The 15,874-nt window shown below is 36.2% G+C and overlaps 2 protein-coding genes and 1 long non-coding RNA gene across 17 annotated transcripts in view; 2 read left to right on the plus strand and 1 right to left on the minus strand.

Annotated features, from left to right (window-relative positions):
• Window positions 1–6,963, plus strand: part of spega (striated muscle enriched protein kinase a) — a 70,288-nt gene extending 63,325 nt beyond the window's left edge. For 9 of the 10 annotated variants that reach the window (XM_087255959.1, XM_087255963.1, XM_087255957.1 and 6 more), the window contains 9 exons: window positions 60–227; window positions 319–441; window positions 598–762; window positions 1,599–2,133; window positions 2,284–2,523; window positions 2,627–2,850; window positions 2,945–3,020; window positions 4,217–4,366; window positions 5,846–6,930. In XM_087255959.1, coding sequence (XP_087112085.1) covers window positions 60–227; window positions 319–441; window positions 598–762; window positions 1,599–2,133; window positions 2,284–2,523; window positions 2,627–2,850; window positions 2,945–3,020; window positions 4,217–4,366; window positions 5,846–6,074 — 1,910 coding nt within the window. In that variant the 3' untranslated portion in view covers window positions 6,075–6,930. 10 annotated transcript variants of the gene reach the window in all.
• The window catches only part of LOC147843476 (uncharacterized), a 756,120-nt gene that overhangs the window by 141,531 nt on the left and 598,715 nt on the right, over window positions 1–15,874 (plus strand). The gene's annotated exons all lie outside the window — the stretch shown is intronic.
• The window catches only part of obsl1a (obscurin like cytoskeletal adaptor 1a), a 30,407-nt gene continuing 22,625 nt past the window's right edge, over window positions 8,093–15,874 (minus strand). The window contains exons 17-25 of one of the 6 annotated variants that reach the window (XR_015492910.1): window positions 15,516–15,782; window positions 15,108–15,374; window positions 13,536–13,648; window positions 13,286–13,439; window positions 12,535–12,696; window positions 12,311–12,415; window positions 11,953–12,219; window positions 8,310–8,679; window positions 8,093–8,193 (exon numbers count right to left, since the gene is read on the minus strand). Coding sequence is in view for 2 of the 6 variants with exons in the window: in XM_087256201.1 (XP_087112327.1) it covers window positions 8,408–8,679; window positions 11,953–12,219; window positions 12,311–12,415; window positions 12,535–12,696; window positions 13,286–13,439; window positions 13,536–13,648; window positions 15,108–15,374; window positions 15,516–15,782 (1,607 nt within the window). In the remaining 4 variants the exon portion in view is untranslated. 6 annotated transcript variants of the gene reach the window in all.

The raw sequence follows: 15,874 nt of genomic DNA on the forward strand, positions 1-15,874 counted from the left end.
TAAATATCAAATTTGTACTACATGTCTATTTTGTTAACACTTTTCTCCTGTGTTTATAGATAAGAAGCCATTGAAAATATGTGATGGAATGAACTTAGAGGCCTGCCCAGATGGAAGGCAACTTTTGATGATTATGAATATCTCTAAGAAGGATGCTGGAATCTATGAATGTGTGGCTACTAATAACCTGGCCTCTGTAACTACTTCCTGCATACTCACCTTGGCCTGTAAGCTTTGAAAAATGCTTAATATTTAGTAAAACATTAATGCCAAATTTTAAAAAAATATCATTTTCTTGTGTTATTATCACACTTTAAGGTATTCCAAATTGTCCAGGAACCCCCGAGATTCGGCAGATATACAATAACACTGTTCTGGTGCAATGGAAACCATCAGACACCAAAGTTCCTTGCACATACACGATTGAGAAAAAATTTGATGGTAAGAAATATCTTTCATACACAGAACTGATTGACTAAGTTTTATTATGGATTACTAACAGCTCTTTGTAATAAATATGTTCATTATTATATATTTGAAATGGTTGTCATTGTCATTCACTTTAAGTAATGACTTAACACTTTGTATTATCTGTAGGTGATGATAAGTGGTTGACTGAAGCCACAGGAGTTACTGATTGTTTTTTCAATTCCTCTGAACTTCCATCTGGTTCTACCATCCGATTCCGTGTGGCATGTGTAAATAAAGCTGGCCAAAGCCCATACAGTAATGAATCAGATGGAGTGAGCATTGACACTAAAGGTATTGAGCATGCAGTTCAGTTGAACTTACAAACTTTTTATTAAAATATATTGTTATTATATAGTTAATAGTACATTTAGTTATTAGACATTAAATATCTGTGTACATAAACAAACTCAGGGTCATTCTGAAAATATACCTCTATATACATTTCTGGAGAGTGCCAAATACATTCCAGGAGCTATGTTTTTTGCAGTTTTTGTTTTCGCAAATCCACCAGAGGCTGCTGTGCGCTTTTGGAGATCTCAAATTTCTCTTGCAAGTGGCCACTGTCGACTGACTGAATGATTGACAGACTGACCAATCAACTGACCCATCTTCCTCCATCCCTAAACCCAAACAATAGTGTTTTACAAAGCACTGATTGACCCACCCATCCACTTCCTTAAACCCAACCTACAGTTTGAAAAAGCAATCCAGAAAAAGAAAAGCCCTAGGCTGATTTTACCATGTTTTCAGATTTTACCGCATTTTCACTCTCTTATTTTACTTTACTGTTAGTTGTTTATTTTTTGGATTCTGTTTTTGTCTTACCCACTTTCTGGAACTGTTTTTTACCTGACTCAAACTCACGGTCAACTCCTATCTGCATCTCAAGTCTGCCAACATACATGGCAAGCTAACTGGTCAAACTGCGGGAAAGCCATCGATATGTAGGTGATCAACTGTTAACCAAGAAAAAGGACAGCATCATACCACCTCGAAGCCTTTGTTTTAAAGAGTAAATGCAGCCATATGTACTTCTGGCTACATAATTTGCAATCTCCAGAAATGTATATACGGCTACAATTTCAGAATGAGCTTTTGTCGACATAATCCTACCTACTGTTTTGTAGTGACACCACAACATCAGCCTGCCAAAATGAAGACACACTCCCCGGCTTCTTTTCCTGCTGTGACGGCTGCTGTGGCTACATCTGCTTTTTCATTATCACAGCCAAGTGTGTTTAGTCAGTCTATTAGTCCTACTCCTGCACAGTCTGCTGATGTCTCAATTACTTTCTTAGAGGTCCAGTCCTCCCCGAAGATGTCCACTCCTCTTGATCTCCCCAAGCCAGCAAGCTCTGTCAATACGATGCCTCCTATTACCCAAACCCAGACTGTATCTCCAAGGTCATACACAGCTCCACCCTCAATAGGCAGATCAATTTCCCCGGTTCCTACATATGTTCCTGCTACTTGTTCACTTGCTCCCACTCCCGTCTCTCCTTCTGTGATTGTGGTCAGCAGTATAAGTCCAATAGGAGAAGGAGCAAGCTCACCCACACCAGAGACACCAACTGGACAAGCGGTATCCTCCACCAAATCTGAGACTACCTTGAGGCAAGGAGTTCCTCAGAAACCATATAGCTTTTTGGATGAGAAGGCTAGGTGAGAAATCAAAATAATCTAATTTATTTATTAAAAAGGCTCCATCATTCACATATACAGTACAGCTACAAAGCTGCTATCTATTCTTCAAACAGTTACACAAATCTACAAGCACTTCAACACAACTCTTCAAAATCCCTATTTTTACAGGGGTCGTTTTGGAGTCATACGAGATTGCAGAGAAAATGCAACAGGGAAGATGTTTATTGCAAAGATAATACCCTATGATCAGCAAACCAAGCAAACCATTATAAAGGAATATGAGATTCTGAAGTCCCTTCGATGTGAAAGAATCATGGCCCTACATGAAGCCTATATCACACCACGTTACCTTGTACTCATAACAGAATATTGCTCAGGCAAGGAAATCCTGCAAAATCTAATTGACAGGTGTGTATGAGCTTTTCTTTGTGTGTGTGTGTGTGTTCAAGGACTTTGATAGCTGAACTGTGAAATTTAAGTGTCTTGACATCAATGGTATTTTCTCTTTCAGATTCTGTTATTCTGAAGATGATGTAGTGGGGTTTATAGTCCAGATCCTTCAAGGTTTGGAATATCTCCACAACTGCAAAATTCTTCATCTGGACATTAAACCAGACAACATCATGGTTACCAACCTCAATGTAATTAAGATAATAGATTTTGGCAGTGCTCAAAGGTTTAACCCTCTGTCCCTCCAACAATGCAGCAGATATCTGGGAACTCTGGAATACATGGGTATGCACATACAATTTCTATGTTTTTCTACTAAAATTATTTAAAACATATTCATGCCATGCTGGTGTTAATGTTTTTTTCTGTCCTTTTTAAGCTCCTGAAATGCTGAAAGGAGATCTTGTTGGACCCCCAGCAGACATCTGGAGCTTGGGAGTTCTATCTTATATTATGTAAGTTTAGTCTATTTACAATTAAACACAACAGGACAGATTATGTTGATCCTAGAGCATAAGTCATGTTTAAAAATGTAATCCATATTCCAAATCCCCACCACTAAACCTAACTCTAACTGCCAATTATTCCCAAAATTACAAGGTGTTAATTGTTGGATAACAATGATGTAGAAGCACATAACCCTTAAGGCTGATTTATACTTCTGCATCAAACGCTGGCGTATGCTACGGCGTTGACGCATAGCTCTTCGCCGTGGCCGTCCACGTCACTGACGTGCACCTCTCAAAAAATGTAACTACACGTCGCAACAACGTGTAGCGCAAGCTCTGTTATTGGTCGGCTTGGTAGCGCTTGGACCGAGAGCCGCGCGAGCAGCGCTAGCCCAATGGAGCGATTGTTTACAAGTGTGGAGTCTCGTGAAGGAGCTCCGGATGGAAAGTTTTGTTTTGTTTTGTGTTTACCTCATAATTAAAGTTCTTGCACGTCCGCCGGTTTCTGCCTCAAAATGAGCGAGTTTGAGCCACTTGTACATCCCGGAAGTGTTCAGGAAAAGCAAAACAGCCGCGAAGAAACTCGACACAGAGGAACAGTTACATCTCACTGCCCACTAGCGTTTCGGAAGTGTTAATGCAGAGAAACAGAGACAGCGCGCAGAAGTATAAATGCACAGCCACTCGCTTTGCATGCGTCATGGGTTACGCCGGTCACTTGACGCAGAAGTATAAACCAGGCTTTACTGTTAACCTAAACTTGAAAAATGTATACCCTAAATCTGATTGGAAGTTTGCACCAGGATCAACCAGAATCATGTTAAAAACACTTTTAACTGTAGAGGTTGATCCAGTAACATGCTTTACTTGGTGGAATCACACTGACCAACAGCTCACTGCACAAGAGAAATGCTGCGCAAGACTATTTTAGAAAATTTTATTCATAGGTTATTGACTGAATTGTAAAAAGTGAGCACCACATAGCAGAGCAGAGGCTTCTCTGAATAGAACTAGCTTAACTGCCTTCCTGGAGATTAGACAGGCAGTATAAACATGTCACTTTGGTAGCCATTGGTTGTTTAAACTAAAAAAAAAACAAGTGTGATAGAGCAGCAAACATATTATTGCCAGACAAACATTTAACATGTTTCCTTTAAACTATTATATCCTTACACTGTATTTTAACTTGGTTTAAACTATAGGCTCAGTGGAAGACATCCTTTCGAAGACAAAGACCCACAACTGACAGAAGCCAAAATCCATGAAGCGAAGTTTGACTCAACTAAGCTCTACCCAAAGGTGTCCCAAAGTGCCTCCACTTTTTTGAAAAAGATATTGAACAGCTATCCATGGTTAGTATCAATAATATTGTATAGGTCAAGCACAATTCAAATATATATGATCCAGTAGTCAAGGTCTTCAATATCCTGCAGTTGTACACCAGCATTTTGTTCTATTCTTTTTTTGAACTCCAAGTAGTAACAACAAAAAGTCGGTATTAATTAAAAATGAAATGAATGATTTCACATATGGCATGTAAGCCATTATAGCCAGTTAAACGGAGATGTAGAAGGTGCGCAGAGTTTTCCAGAGTCTGCATGCACTGTGGATAGGCGATGTTTCATTTAGATGCATAAAGATTCATTTGAAGGAAAAAATATTACTGCTCTGAGTCAATTCTTTTGACAATTGATCACTTTAGGCATTGTACACTTTCAGATTTAAACATTTCATACTCCTGCTGACACCCTGCATGTGTTTTATTTTAATGTGGACATTATTGAGAATGCAGTTTTTTTTTTTTTTTTTTTAAGTTTTGAAGTTTCCATAGTGATATGTCAAGTTTATCACATGACACCAATACCCCTATACATCTATAATCTTTTGTGTCTTTGTTCCCTTTTCTAAAGATGTTGACAAACATTATAATTAATTATATTATGTGTAAGAACATGTATTTTGACTTTTTAAACAGTTTAATAATTATATTTTTTCGAGTGACATGCGCTGCTATGTTGCAGGAGAGGTCGGAGCTGCCAAATCAGAATATGTTTGTCATAATTTTCTCCCAAAATACATGAAAGTTAGTGTGAGTTTAAGTGAGAGAAAAATAGACTAAAACCTCTTTTAACCTAAACAGTGTGTATCTTATGGGAATAAAGCACATATTCCAGTTAAATTTTTAAATAATTATTATTGCTGTCTCCATAGACATCCAATAGTATCTGGATGCAGACTAACATACAGTATGCAAGTTGAGACTGTTTCTCAGACATGCAGTGTCAAAACAATGCACTCAATGGAGCTAGTGATGTCACTGTGAGGGTTAGGGGTAGGGATGCATAATAAAATCATTGCATGCAGCTCAGCTAGCAGCAGCACACAGTCTCCCTCTCTATACAACAGCATGCATTTTAAAATTCCTAAATGTTTTGTTAGTATTTATGAGTATTTAAATGGCAAGCACACCATGCCTCTTTTTATGCTCCACAGTGGGGTATAAATTTTGAATTAAGCAGTGATTACGTGTGTTGAGGACATTCAAATCACACCGGTGTGATCATTTTTACAAAGGCTTAAAACTCAGCTGGAAGTTTTTTTTTTTTTCAGTCAGAGCTACACACTGCATGAAAGGTCATTTTGAAAAATCAACAATGCAGGCACTTTAAGCAATATTATTTTTATATTATTTCAAGCACAGAGTTTTAGCTATATGAAAATAAAGGTGAACTGAACATTTATATAGAATAAGTTTGATTTCTTTACAGAGAGTAAAGAGGTGAACACTTTAAACCCAATAACTTGATTGATTTCATGTACTTTTTCTTCAGGTGCCGGCCTACTATTAAGGACTGCCTCAATCATTCATGGCTTCATGACTCATATCTGAAAAAGCTGCGTCGACAGACCTTGACTTTTACTACCACTCGTCTCAAAGAATTCATGGGTGAGCACCAGCGCAGATGTGCAGAGTCTGCTACTAAACATAAGGTTATTCTTCGAGTCTACCAGGGTGGACCTTCATCTCCAGCCTCACCTACCAAGTACACCACTCAGTGAACAGATAAAAGGACTTTCAATAGAATTGGGACATGGACTCTATATATATATAAACTCTTTCAGAGTGGGAAAAAAATCTGGAAAGTCTTGTTGACATTAATAATATGAGTATTTTCGACTTGACACTTTCTCACAAAAAAAGTAGTTGATGGTTGATAACAGTTTTTCCAGGGTGTGAGACATTACATTAAGAGCAATAAAGGATTAAAATAACTTTGGAACAGTGTTTTTAGATAATAATGATGATGATGATGATGATTTTAATGAAAGAGGTATGATATTATTTTGTGCACATTTGTGCAGTTACTGCTAATGAATCAATTTGAACACAGAAGATGTTATATACCTGTCTATAAAGAAGAATACAGTAATACAAAAAGAATAAAATTACAAAAAAATTAATTGTTTTCTTCTGAGAAATTTGAAAGTGCACAAATTTGTCTGCAGAGTAAAATGCTGATTCGTCAGTGTTTTAAATATACAGCATCCCTCACTTATAATACTGTTAAGTTTATTTTAAGTTTAAAGACGGGTTATGCTTTGGTGTTTAGATCATTCAAAGTTTATTTATATAAAAAAAACATAACTGTAAAAACAAAAGTAGTTTTCCTTTGTGTGCATATTATGTCATTGTTATTAATCTGGTAGATGTTTGTTTACATTTATTTATATATTTTCAGATCTTGTAATACCGTGTTTAGCATACCATTTAATACAATTTCATACTAAACATCCTGATGTTGTTTTTGTAAAAATTGGGTATGAGTACTGTAACATTTGCAACATTTGTGTTTAATGATGGACTTTTATCCATTCTTCTTTCAACAGAATTCAAAATAAAACAAGTCAACATTTACTTTTAATTATTCCTCAAACAAATGGACATCTGACTTTTATTTCCTTTTTAATATTTTTTATTAATTTATTTATTTTACAGAACATTATTGTGTCTTTATCAACATTCATTAAAAAATACAAATAAAATGAAACATTCCTCTATTTTAATACTTTCACTTTCCCCAAACTTTTCACTGTCCAACTTGAGTTTACAATGATACTTCCTAATACATTTCCATTGAGTTACATACAATACAATATCTATTGAGATGACAGCCATCAAGTTTCAATCTCTCTCTCTCTCTCTCTCTCTCTTTCTCTCTCTCTCTCTCTCTCTCTCTCTCTCTCTCTATTTAGTAAGGAGCTAATGTATGTAGTAGCCAGTCTACATCTTTTTTATTATGTCACAGTTGAACATATATTTGAACAATATAGATATTTATACAACAGTTCTGTCTGGTTCTCAAATCTGATTGGCTGATAGCCGTGCAATATTCTACAATATCAGAACTTGAACAGCATCTTCACCCTTGTGTATTACTCTGCCAATGTAGAGTGACAGCAGATCAATAAACTGACTACAGTTTGACAAATATTGCTGCGTTTGTACAATATAATGCACCTTTTGAGAATTTTTTAAGCCATAATACAGTTGTTTAGATTGCAACTGTATGCAGTTTATTTGAAGGATTTAATTTTTAATTCAGCGTGTCAGTGTCAATCAGCCTTTCATTGATCAGAGCAAAGACGGTTGACATTCCGCCACAAGATGGCGACAAAGACAGCATAAATCCTTTTGATTTAATTTAATTTTCAAAGTACAGTTGATCAAATCATTATAAAACCAGTAAGTGACATTATAACTATTTTTTTGTATGTTGTATTGCTGTATACTAAAGTAATCTGTTTGCTTTGGCTTTTTCTGGGTTAATTATTGTGATCTCCCGATTGCAACAGAGCAATACTGGGAAATCTCTGTAGACTGATGGCATTTAATGCTGTTCAGCCTTATGATCTTAAAATATGAGCACAATGACCTTTTTTGTCAAAATTTTAGACATAGAGAGTCATTCAAATACTAGCTCTTAAGTGATGATAGAAAATTTGCAATTGTTTCTGCTGTTCTGACGTCAGCTGCAGATGTGAATGAATGGCGAAGAAAGTAGCTCCTCACGCAAAAAGATTTTTGAGACTGTTCATGTTTTATTTGATTTTTTATACACATTTATGCTTTCAAACTGTTGAATAAACGCAACATCACACTCGTAGCAGTGCGATATGGCTGTATATTGTCACTGGTGGGACTCTAAGGAACACGGCCTGTGGCCTCGAGCCAATGCAGGCCTCCCACCAGCGCCGATATACAGCCATATTGCACTGTTATGATTATGATATTGCTCATATATTGAACTTATATACAGTTAAACTCTAGATACGACCACACACCATTTATATTGTAATTTAATCCACCTTTATGCGATAATCATGATAATTTTCTACAGCACTGTCAGTTTGGCAGTAGTCTTGGCTTTCCCTGTGGTAAACTTGACTGTCCCACTCATATCAGAACTTGTTGTTTTGAATGTCAGTTTGTGTACAGTTCCTTGGTTATCTATTCGAACATTCGGCCCCGACTGCAGAGTCTCCCCATTCAAAGTCCAGACAGGAGGCTTGATGAGTGCCACTGACACCTCACACAGGAAGAAGGCTGTTTCAGGAGCTCTCACTTCCACATCCTCTATATTCTTCACCACTAGGATAGACTGGGCTGTAAAGTCAAACAAAAGAAGGTCTCTTTTAGTTTTTCAAACTAAATTAAAGTGTTAGTTAACCCAGAAATAAAAATGACTTTACTGATAACTAGGACTGCCCCCTCATAGTCGACTAGTTAATAGTTGACCAGGGGTTCATTTCCAAAAACCACCGTAAGCCAACTAAGGTTGCAAGTTCCATCGTTACAAACATAGTTTGTTAATTTGGAGTTTCCCAAATGCATCATTCCAACGAACATTCACAAAATATGAGGCAAAATGTGTATGCTTGCAACTACACCTTACGAGCTGTAGTTAGAAACATTCCTGGCTATGTTCTATTTCCAGTTATCCCCAGTAAGCTCTATTTATTTAGAACATTCTGATATGGAATAGAACTTGGAATTATTAAAAAAAAAAAAACATTAAAATCATCCCTCTTAGGTGTAATTTGCTTTCAAAGTATTTTTACAGTTCAGTTTTAGCGATCTTCATGTTTACAATTGCGCTTCCTTCGCAGTGCACTTTAAAAATATTTGTCATTTTGAACACAGTCATGGCTCATGACAAAAGCTATAGGTGACCTATTAAACGCTGAATTTATGTTACGTCTTCAAAACTTGTAAAACAAAAAACATAGCATAAATTAATGCTTTTAGTTTATAGGCAGTTATTTATTAAGTATCTGTACTGTACATGATATGGGCCTGTTGGTTAGAACATTTCTGCAGTGGCTTGCATGTGTCAAATTGTAAAAATAGACTTTATAATATATAATAGACAATAATCAGAAATAAATGGACAATATCCTACTTAATAATCATCATCATCATCATCATCATCATCATCTTTAATATTACTAATATTATTATTAAAGTAGGATTTGTTTTCATATCCTAGTAAATAATAAATATTAAATTTAAATTCTTAATAAATAGCCTCAATTTTTATCTATTTGATTTGTATATGAAATAAGAATACGTGTTAGCTTTTGTAAGTGATTTTATGTTTTATAGATTAAAATATGTAATGTTCTCAATTATATTTGTAAAGGAAACATAGGCCCTATATGTGCCATTTACATATTTTTCAATAAATATGAAAAGCGAGTGCAAGTTTTTAACAAAAAATATCATTGGATTTTTTTTAAATGTGTGTGCGTGTAAAACAATATCATTTCCACAAAGAAATGATGGGGTTCTTCTCTAAAAAAAGTTATTACCACACTGTTTAGAGCATCATTATGGGCATTTTACGTTATAACTAACGTGGTTCAAATGATGGATCTGCGACAGAGAAACTACGGGTTTTTGAAACACTCGTCACTACATAGTACTTTTCTCAAACGATGCATCATGCTATCAGAGTTCAGCCGCGAGTTACATTGTTGTTTGGGAAATGCACACCAGAAAAGGCTTGGTCAACCGAGATTTTTTTGGTCGGTAATTCATTCATTAATTTTCTTTTCGGCTTAGTCCCTTTATTAATCTGAGGTCGCCACAGCAGAAAGAAACCGCCAACTTATCCAGAACATGTTTTATGTTGCGGATGCCCTCCAGCTGCAAGCCATCTCTGGAAAACATCCAAACACAATCATACATACGGACAATTTAGCCTACCCAATTCACCAGTATCACATGTTTTTGAACAGTGGGGAAAACCGGAGCACCCGGAGGAAACCCACACGAACAAGGGGAGAACATGCAAACTCCACACAGAAATGCCAACTGACGCAGCTGAGGCTCAAACCAGCGACCTTCTTGCTGTTAGGCGACAGCACTACCTACTGCACCACCACGCCGCCCCTTGTTGGTCAGTTAGTTGCAGGAAAAAAATACACATGTGTCTGTGTCCTGCAAATATGCAAGCTGATAGATTTTATTTAATTGCTTATTTAATGTTAAATTTTTTTTTTTTTTGAAACTAAAAGTTAATTTTCGTCCAATGTTTAAGTTAAAGGCTCGTCCTTCAGGCTGTTTGCAGTTTTCAACATTATTTCTCTTCTACATTTTTGGGTTTGCCGTTTTTACATTGTTCAATTTAGTTCCTTTTTGTATTTGACACAAATATTTAATAGCTAAGGGGTGACTTTCCCTATAGGTCAAAAAAAAATTGCTCTTTATTGACCTTATTCTAAAATGCGGAAGTGCGCCTGTTTTTGCGATTGTCTTAGAACTTCCGATTCAGTCGCCTATGGGAGAAATGACTAGGAATAATAAACGGCAGAAAATGGTCAAACTACTTGCTCTACAAACAAATGTTTGCATGACTATACAGACCAAGAAGAATAATATAACAAGAAAATATCAAATTGCAACATCAAGCAGCGTAATGAGCAGTTTTTAATGTCTAAAAATGAATGGAATTGAATGAGACCGGAAGTCTCAAGCCAAAAAGATTCAAATGGCAGCACCCACTCGTCGGCGGAGAATAAGGTGAATATGTACTGGTGTTGATCATGTAATTAGAATATCTTCAAAAAGTTGATTTATTTAATTAATTCCATTCAAGAAGTGAAACTTGTGTAATGTATACATTCATTTCACACAGACTAATATATTTCAAGTGTTTACTTCTTTTAATTTTGATGATTTTGATGACAACTGATGAAAACCCAAAATCCAGTCTCTTAGAAAATTTGAATATTGTGAAAAAGTTCAGTATTGAAGACACCTGGTGCCACAATCTAATCAGCTAATTAACTCAAAACACCTGCAAAGGTCTTAAAATGTCTCTCAGTCTAGTCCTGTGGGCTACTCAATCATGGGGAAGACAGGTGATTTGACAGTTGTCCAAAAGGTCATTGACACCTTACACAAGGAAGACAAGACACAAAATGTCATTGCAAAAGAGGTTGGCTTTTCACAGACCTGTGTCCAAGCATGTTATTAGAGAGGTGAAGTCAAGGAAAATATGTGGTAGAAAAAAAGTGTACATGCAATAGGGATAACCACTTCTTGGAGATAATTGTGAAACAAAACCCATTCAAAAAAGTTGGGGAGATTCACAAAGAGTGGACTGCAGCTGGTGTCAGTGCTTTAAGAACCACTGCGCATAGGCGTATGCAAGACATGGGTTTCAGCTGTCATATTACTTTTGTCAAGCCACCCTTAAACAACAGTGAATGAAGCATCTCGCCTGGGCTAAAGACTGGACTGCTGCTAAGTGCTCGGAAGTTACCTTCTCTGATGAAAGTAAATTTTGCATTTCCTTTGGAAATCCTTTCTTTGTATTGGTCTTAAGTTATATTCTAATTTTCAATTTTTATTGAACTTTTATAGAACTCTCACCTTCCACCATCAGCTTGGCTATGGACGTATGCTCCCCAACCTCAATACTATAAGTTCCTTCATCCTCCAGTGCCACCTGCTGGATGACGAGTTTGTGGTAACAGCCTTCTTGTATTATTTCCATATGCTCTGTGGATTCCAGCTCTTCATTCTCTCTGTACCAGGTAACATCACAATTTGGGGATGATACAGTGCATTCTAGAATAACTCTGTGTTTTTCCAGTGCTGTACGATCTCTCAGGGGACGGACGATGCTTACAGGAAGTTCTGCAAAAAGAGATATAGAAAGGATTTGTTGGTTTCCTCAAGTAGTCATAAAAAATTATTCAGTTATTAAGTTAATTATTTTATGCAGTACCTTCAACCTCAAGGCAGGCAACTGACTCCACTTGTTTGGAAACAAACTTGATTTCTCCAGAATCTTCTGCTTTTACATTGCATATAAGCAGGAAGTGCTTTGTGCCTGTTAAAATAGTAAACCAAAAATATTTTTTTAAGGATTGAAAAGCCTGGTATTGTTTTTGCTAATATACCAACTTTCTATGTACAGATTTCTTTTCCTTTTTTCCAATTTATCCTCACCCTCAGTACGAGTTTTGATAGTGGAAGTGGGGCGTATCCTGCTGCCATTTTTGTACCATTCACCAGGCATATCTTCCATGGAAAGTTCACACATAAAAACAGCATTCTGGTCTTCCTTAATCCAAAGATCCTCCAAGCCAGTTATGAGTTCTAATTCATGTTCTGAAAATAATTTAGAGAAAGTACAAATGTGGGTTCTTAAAATTGGAATGTGAAGTTGTAATAGACTTTTAGGATCATATTAAGATGTTTTTAAGAGTGAGTTTTTTTTATTTATTATTAATTTAATAAGAGTTTCTTTTTGAAAAATGAGCAACAGGGTAAAAGTAGAAATATGACTGGCGTAAGTGAATTATATTATAAATATCTAATTCTAATTTTTGATTAGAGATACAAAGTCAAAAATATTTATAAAAACAAAATATTGACACTGATTAATCATCACATTTGGCATTAACAATAAAATAAGTGGCATCAGTTTAAGAGTAAACTTTAAGTAATCTAAGATAACTTTCCATGGTAATTAACCACTGGTAGCATAATTTTCTTTAGATTTATGTGAAGTAAACAGGGTGCAGTGAGCTTTTTCATTATTGAGTTCAGGGCAGGAAATAAAGTAAGAGGGAAATTCTCTATTTTTCAATTCTTTAATTCTCTACTAAAATCCTTTGTAATACATACTGTAATATGCAAATTTTTAGTTTCCAATAAGCACAGTAAACTGTTAAATGCTAAAGTTTTATAGGCTTACCGTAGACCTCAAGTTTGCAGGAAGTGCTGAGGTCACCTATTTCACAAGTATAAAGACCTGAGTCACTGATGCTGCATTCCAAGATCTGCAAACAGCGCTTGCGTCCCATGGAATAAATCCTTAAAGTCTTACTGGATTTGAGCTCTATCCCATTCTGTCAATCATTCCAAAGAGACAACATCTTAGTTCAGAAGACTGAAATAATATCTTCATGAAATATACCTTTGTTTGTTTTATTATGCAGAAGTACCTTTTGCCATCTGACATCCACATTTGGCCTAGACAACTCGCACTCCAAAACGACTGAAGATTCCTCCTCAATTCTGACATCAGACAACTTCTTAAAGATTGCTACTGGTGTTTCTAAAAAATAAAAGAACAATACTTGTTGCCTTTTCAATTATGTGACAAATATGAATACCATATAAACTTAATCTGAATCAGATGCATCATTGTCCAGCGGTCATCTTGATGTCAAAACAACAAAAATAGATGTTAAAAATGCATATGAGCTTGACAGGGTTCTTACACCTTTTCCAACTTCAAATTCCTGCATTTTTCAAGCACTTTCAAGGTGCATTTTTATACTTTTCAAGCACCTAACAACCACGGTAAATTACGTTTATTTATGCTGTATGTACATTTTCATGTTTAAGTCCATTGTGCTATTTTAAAAAACACAATATGACATTTTAACTTAAATTCTTGAATACTTTGAAGTATGGATTTATTGGGATAGTTCACCAAAAATGATGGGTAAAGTATCTTTTTAAGTTTCTTACAGTCAGATCGTGTTTAGGTGTAGTACCAGACTTTTATGACCAGTCGTTCATGAGATTTCATGTGCCTTGCTATTCAAAATTCATGTAACAAATGAAATCATTATGGGTCCGAGCCATTCACTATAAAGCCTGAAGGATGGAGTTTGCAGGTAACAGCGTTTGCCACACAATTTAATCACAAGATGTTCTACTTAATCCTTCATTTAATCGTCACAATGTTGTCAGTCGTGCAACTGCAGCGTGTCCACCATCGCAAAAGGGCTTGCATTCACTAAGATTGAGCTAATATTGCAGCTCATGAAAAGACCCTTACTGCTATTAAGATGACGTATGCAAATAAGTTATAAGTCAACTGTTTTAAACTATTTCTTAGCGATGCGTTTAAATTTCTAAGGGCTGCATTTGTGAGAGTGCATAAAAATGTTGCCATGTGACCAGTTTTCATTGCAAAATGTTCACTGCTTGTGCGTATTTAGGAGACCATTACGCAGAATGAATATTTACACAAAAATATATATTTTGAGCTTGTATAGATAAGATTTCTGAAACATATGCAACTAAAACTGTCGCAATTTCGAGCCCTGCAAGTCCAAAATTCAAGCACTTTCCTAGCCTTGAAAACACTGTATTAAAAATCAAGCATTTTCCAGGATTTCCAGCACCGGTAAGAACCCTGGTTAGATGTCAAAATCTTGACGTCCATTTGACATCCACACAATGGTGCCCTTTTGACCATCAAACTATTGACAGGAAAAGTATTATAATATAAGAAAAGTTTTATTAGCCTGAAAGATTCAGTTCAAAGTGACAAATTTTGTATCCCTACGCATGTAAACTACCTTTATGATTAAAATGACATCTAACATTGGCATGACGTGTTTTTTGATGTCAATGTTTAATGTCAATGTGATGTCATTTTGACATCAATGTAGTCAACTGACATCAAATTGATTTACATTTTTTTTATGTGTGTTTCTTTTTTTTCAGTGTTCAAGGTGCCCGATAAGCCTTCATGTTCATTTTCTTGTTTATATACCCACCTTTGACTACCAGTCTGGCAGTATTTCTCAGTCCCTCTGCAGAAAAGACAATGCTTCCCGTATCCTCCATTGTGAGGTTGGAGAGTGTGAGGCCATGTACTCGTCCATTGGAACTAACACGCCAGTTATTATTTGGTTTGATACGCAGACCATCTTTCTGCCACACACCCTCCACATCAGTGTGAGAAAGTTCCACCTCGAAGGACGCTGTCTCTCTCTCAAATGTCTCAACGTCCATCATCCCTTTGCGTATGGCAATCTTTCTCGCTTTAAATAGTAACAGAGCTCAATTAGACTGCAGAAAATTAATAAATAGTATTTATAAAAAATGAATACAAATTGATATTGAAGAAAATGTATTAATTTGTTTGACATAAGAGATTGTTACTAATGTTCCTGGTCACTTACGCTCCACATTGAGTTTGACCTGTGTGCGGTCATGGAGGGTCTCACATCGATAGGTGCCTCGATCGGACAGGCTGAGATTAGTAATGGTCAAGATGCGTTTACAGCCATTCTGAGAGAGTTTATGTTTGGGTCCCGGCTGGATCACTACCCCCTGTCTCATCCACTGCACCTCTCCAGACTCCAGACTCACTTCTGTCTCTAATGTAGCCTCTCCAAACTCCTCAGCCATCACTGCCTCCATTCTCTTTGTAAACAAGACCTGTGCCTCTGCATGTAAATGGTAAATACAAAAAGGTTATAGTGTGTTGTTGTGCTATGACGCTAAAAGTCCCTTCCATTACTGCTGTCAAGTCTATATT

Source organism: Danio rerio, chromosome 6 (assembly GCF_052040795.2).
Source record: "Danio rerio strain M-AB ecotype USA chromosome 6, GRCz13ab, whole genome shotgun sequence".
NCBI classification, from domain to species: Eukaryota; Metazoa; Chordata; class Actinopteri; order Cypriniformes; family Danionidae; genus Danio; species Danio rerio.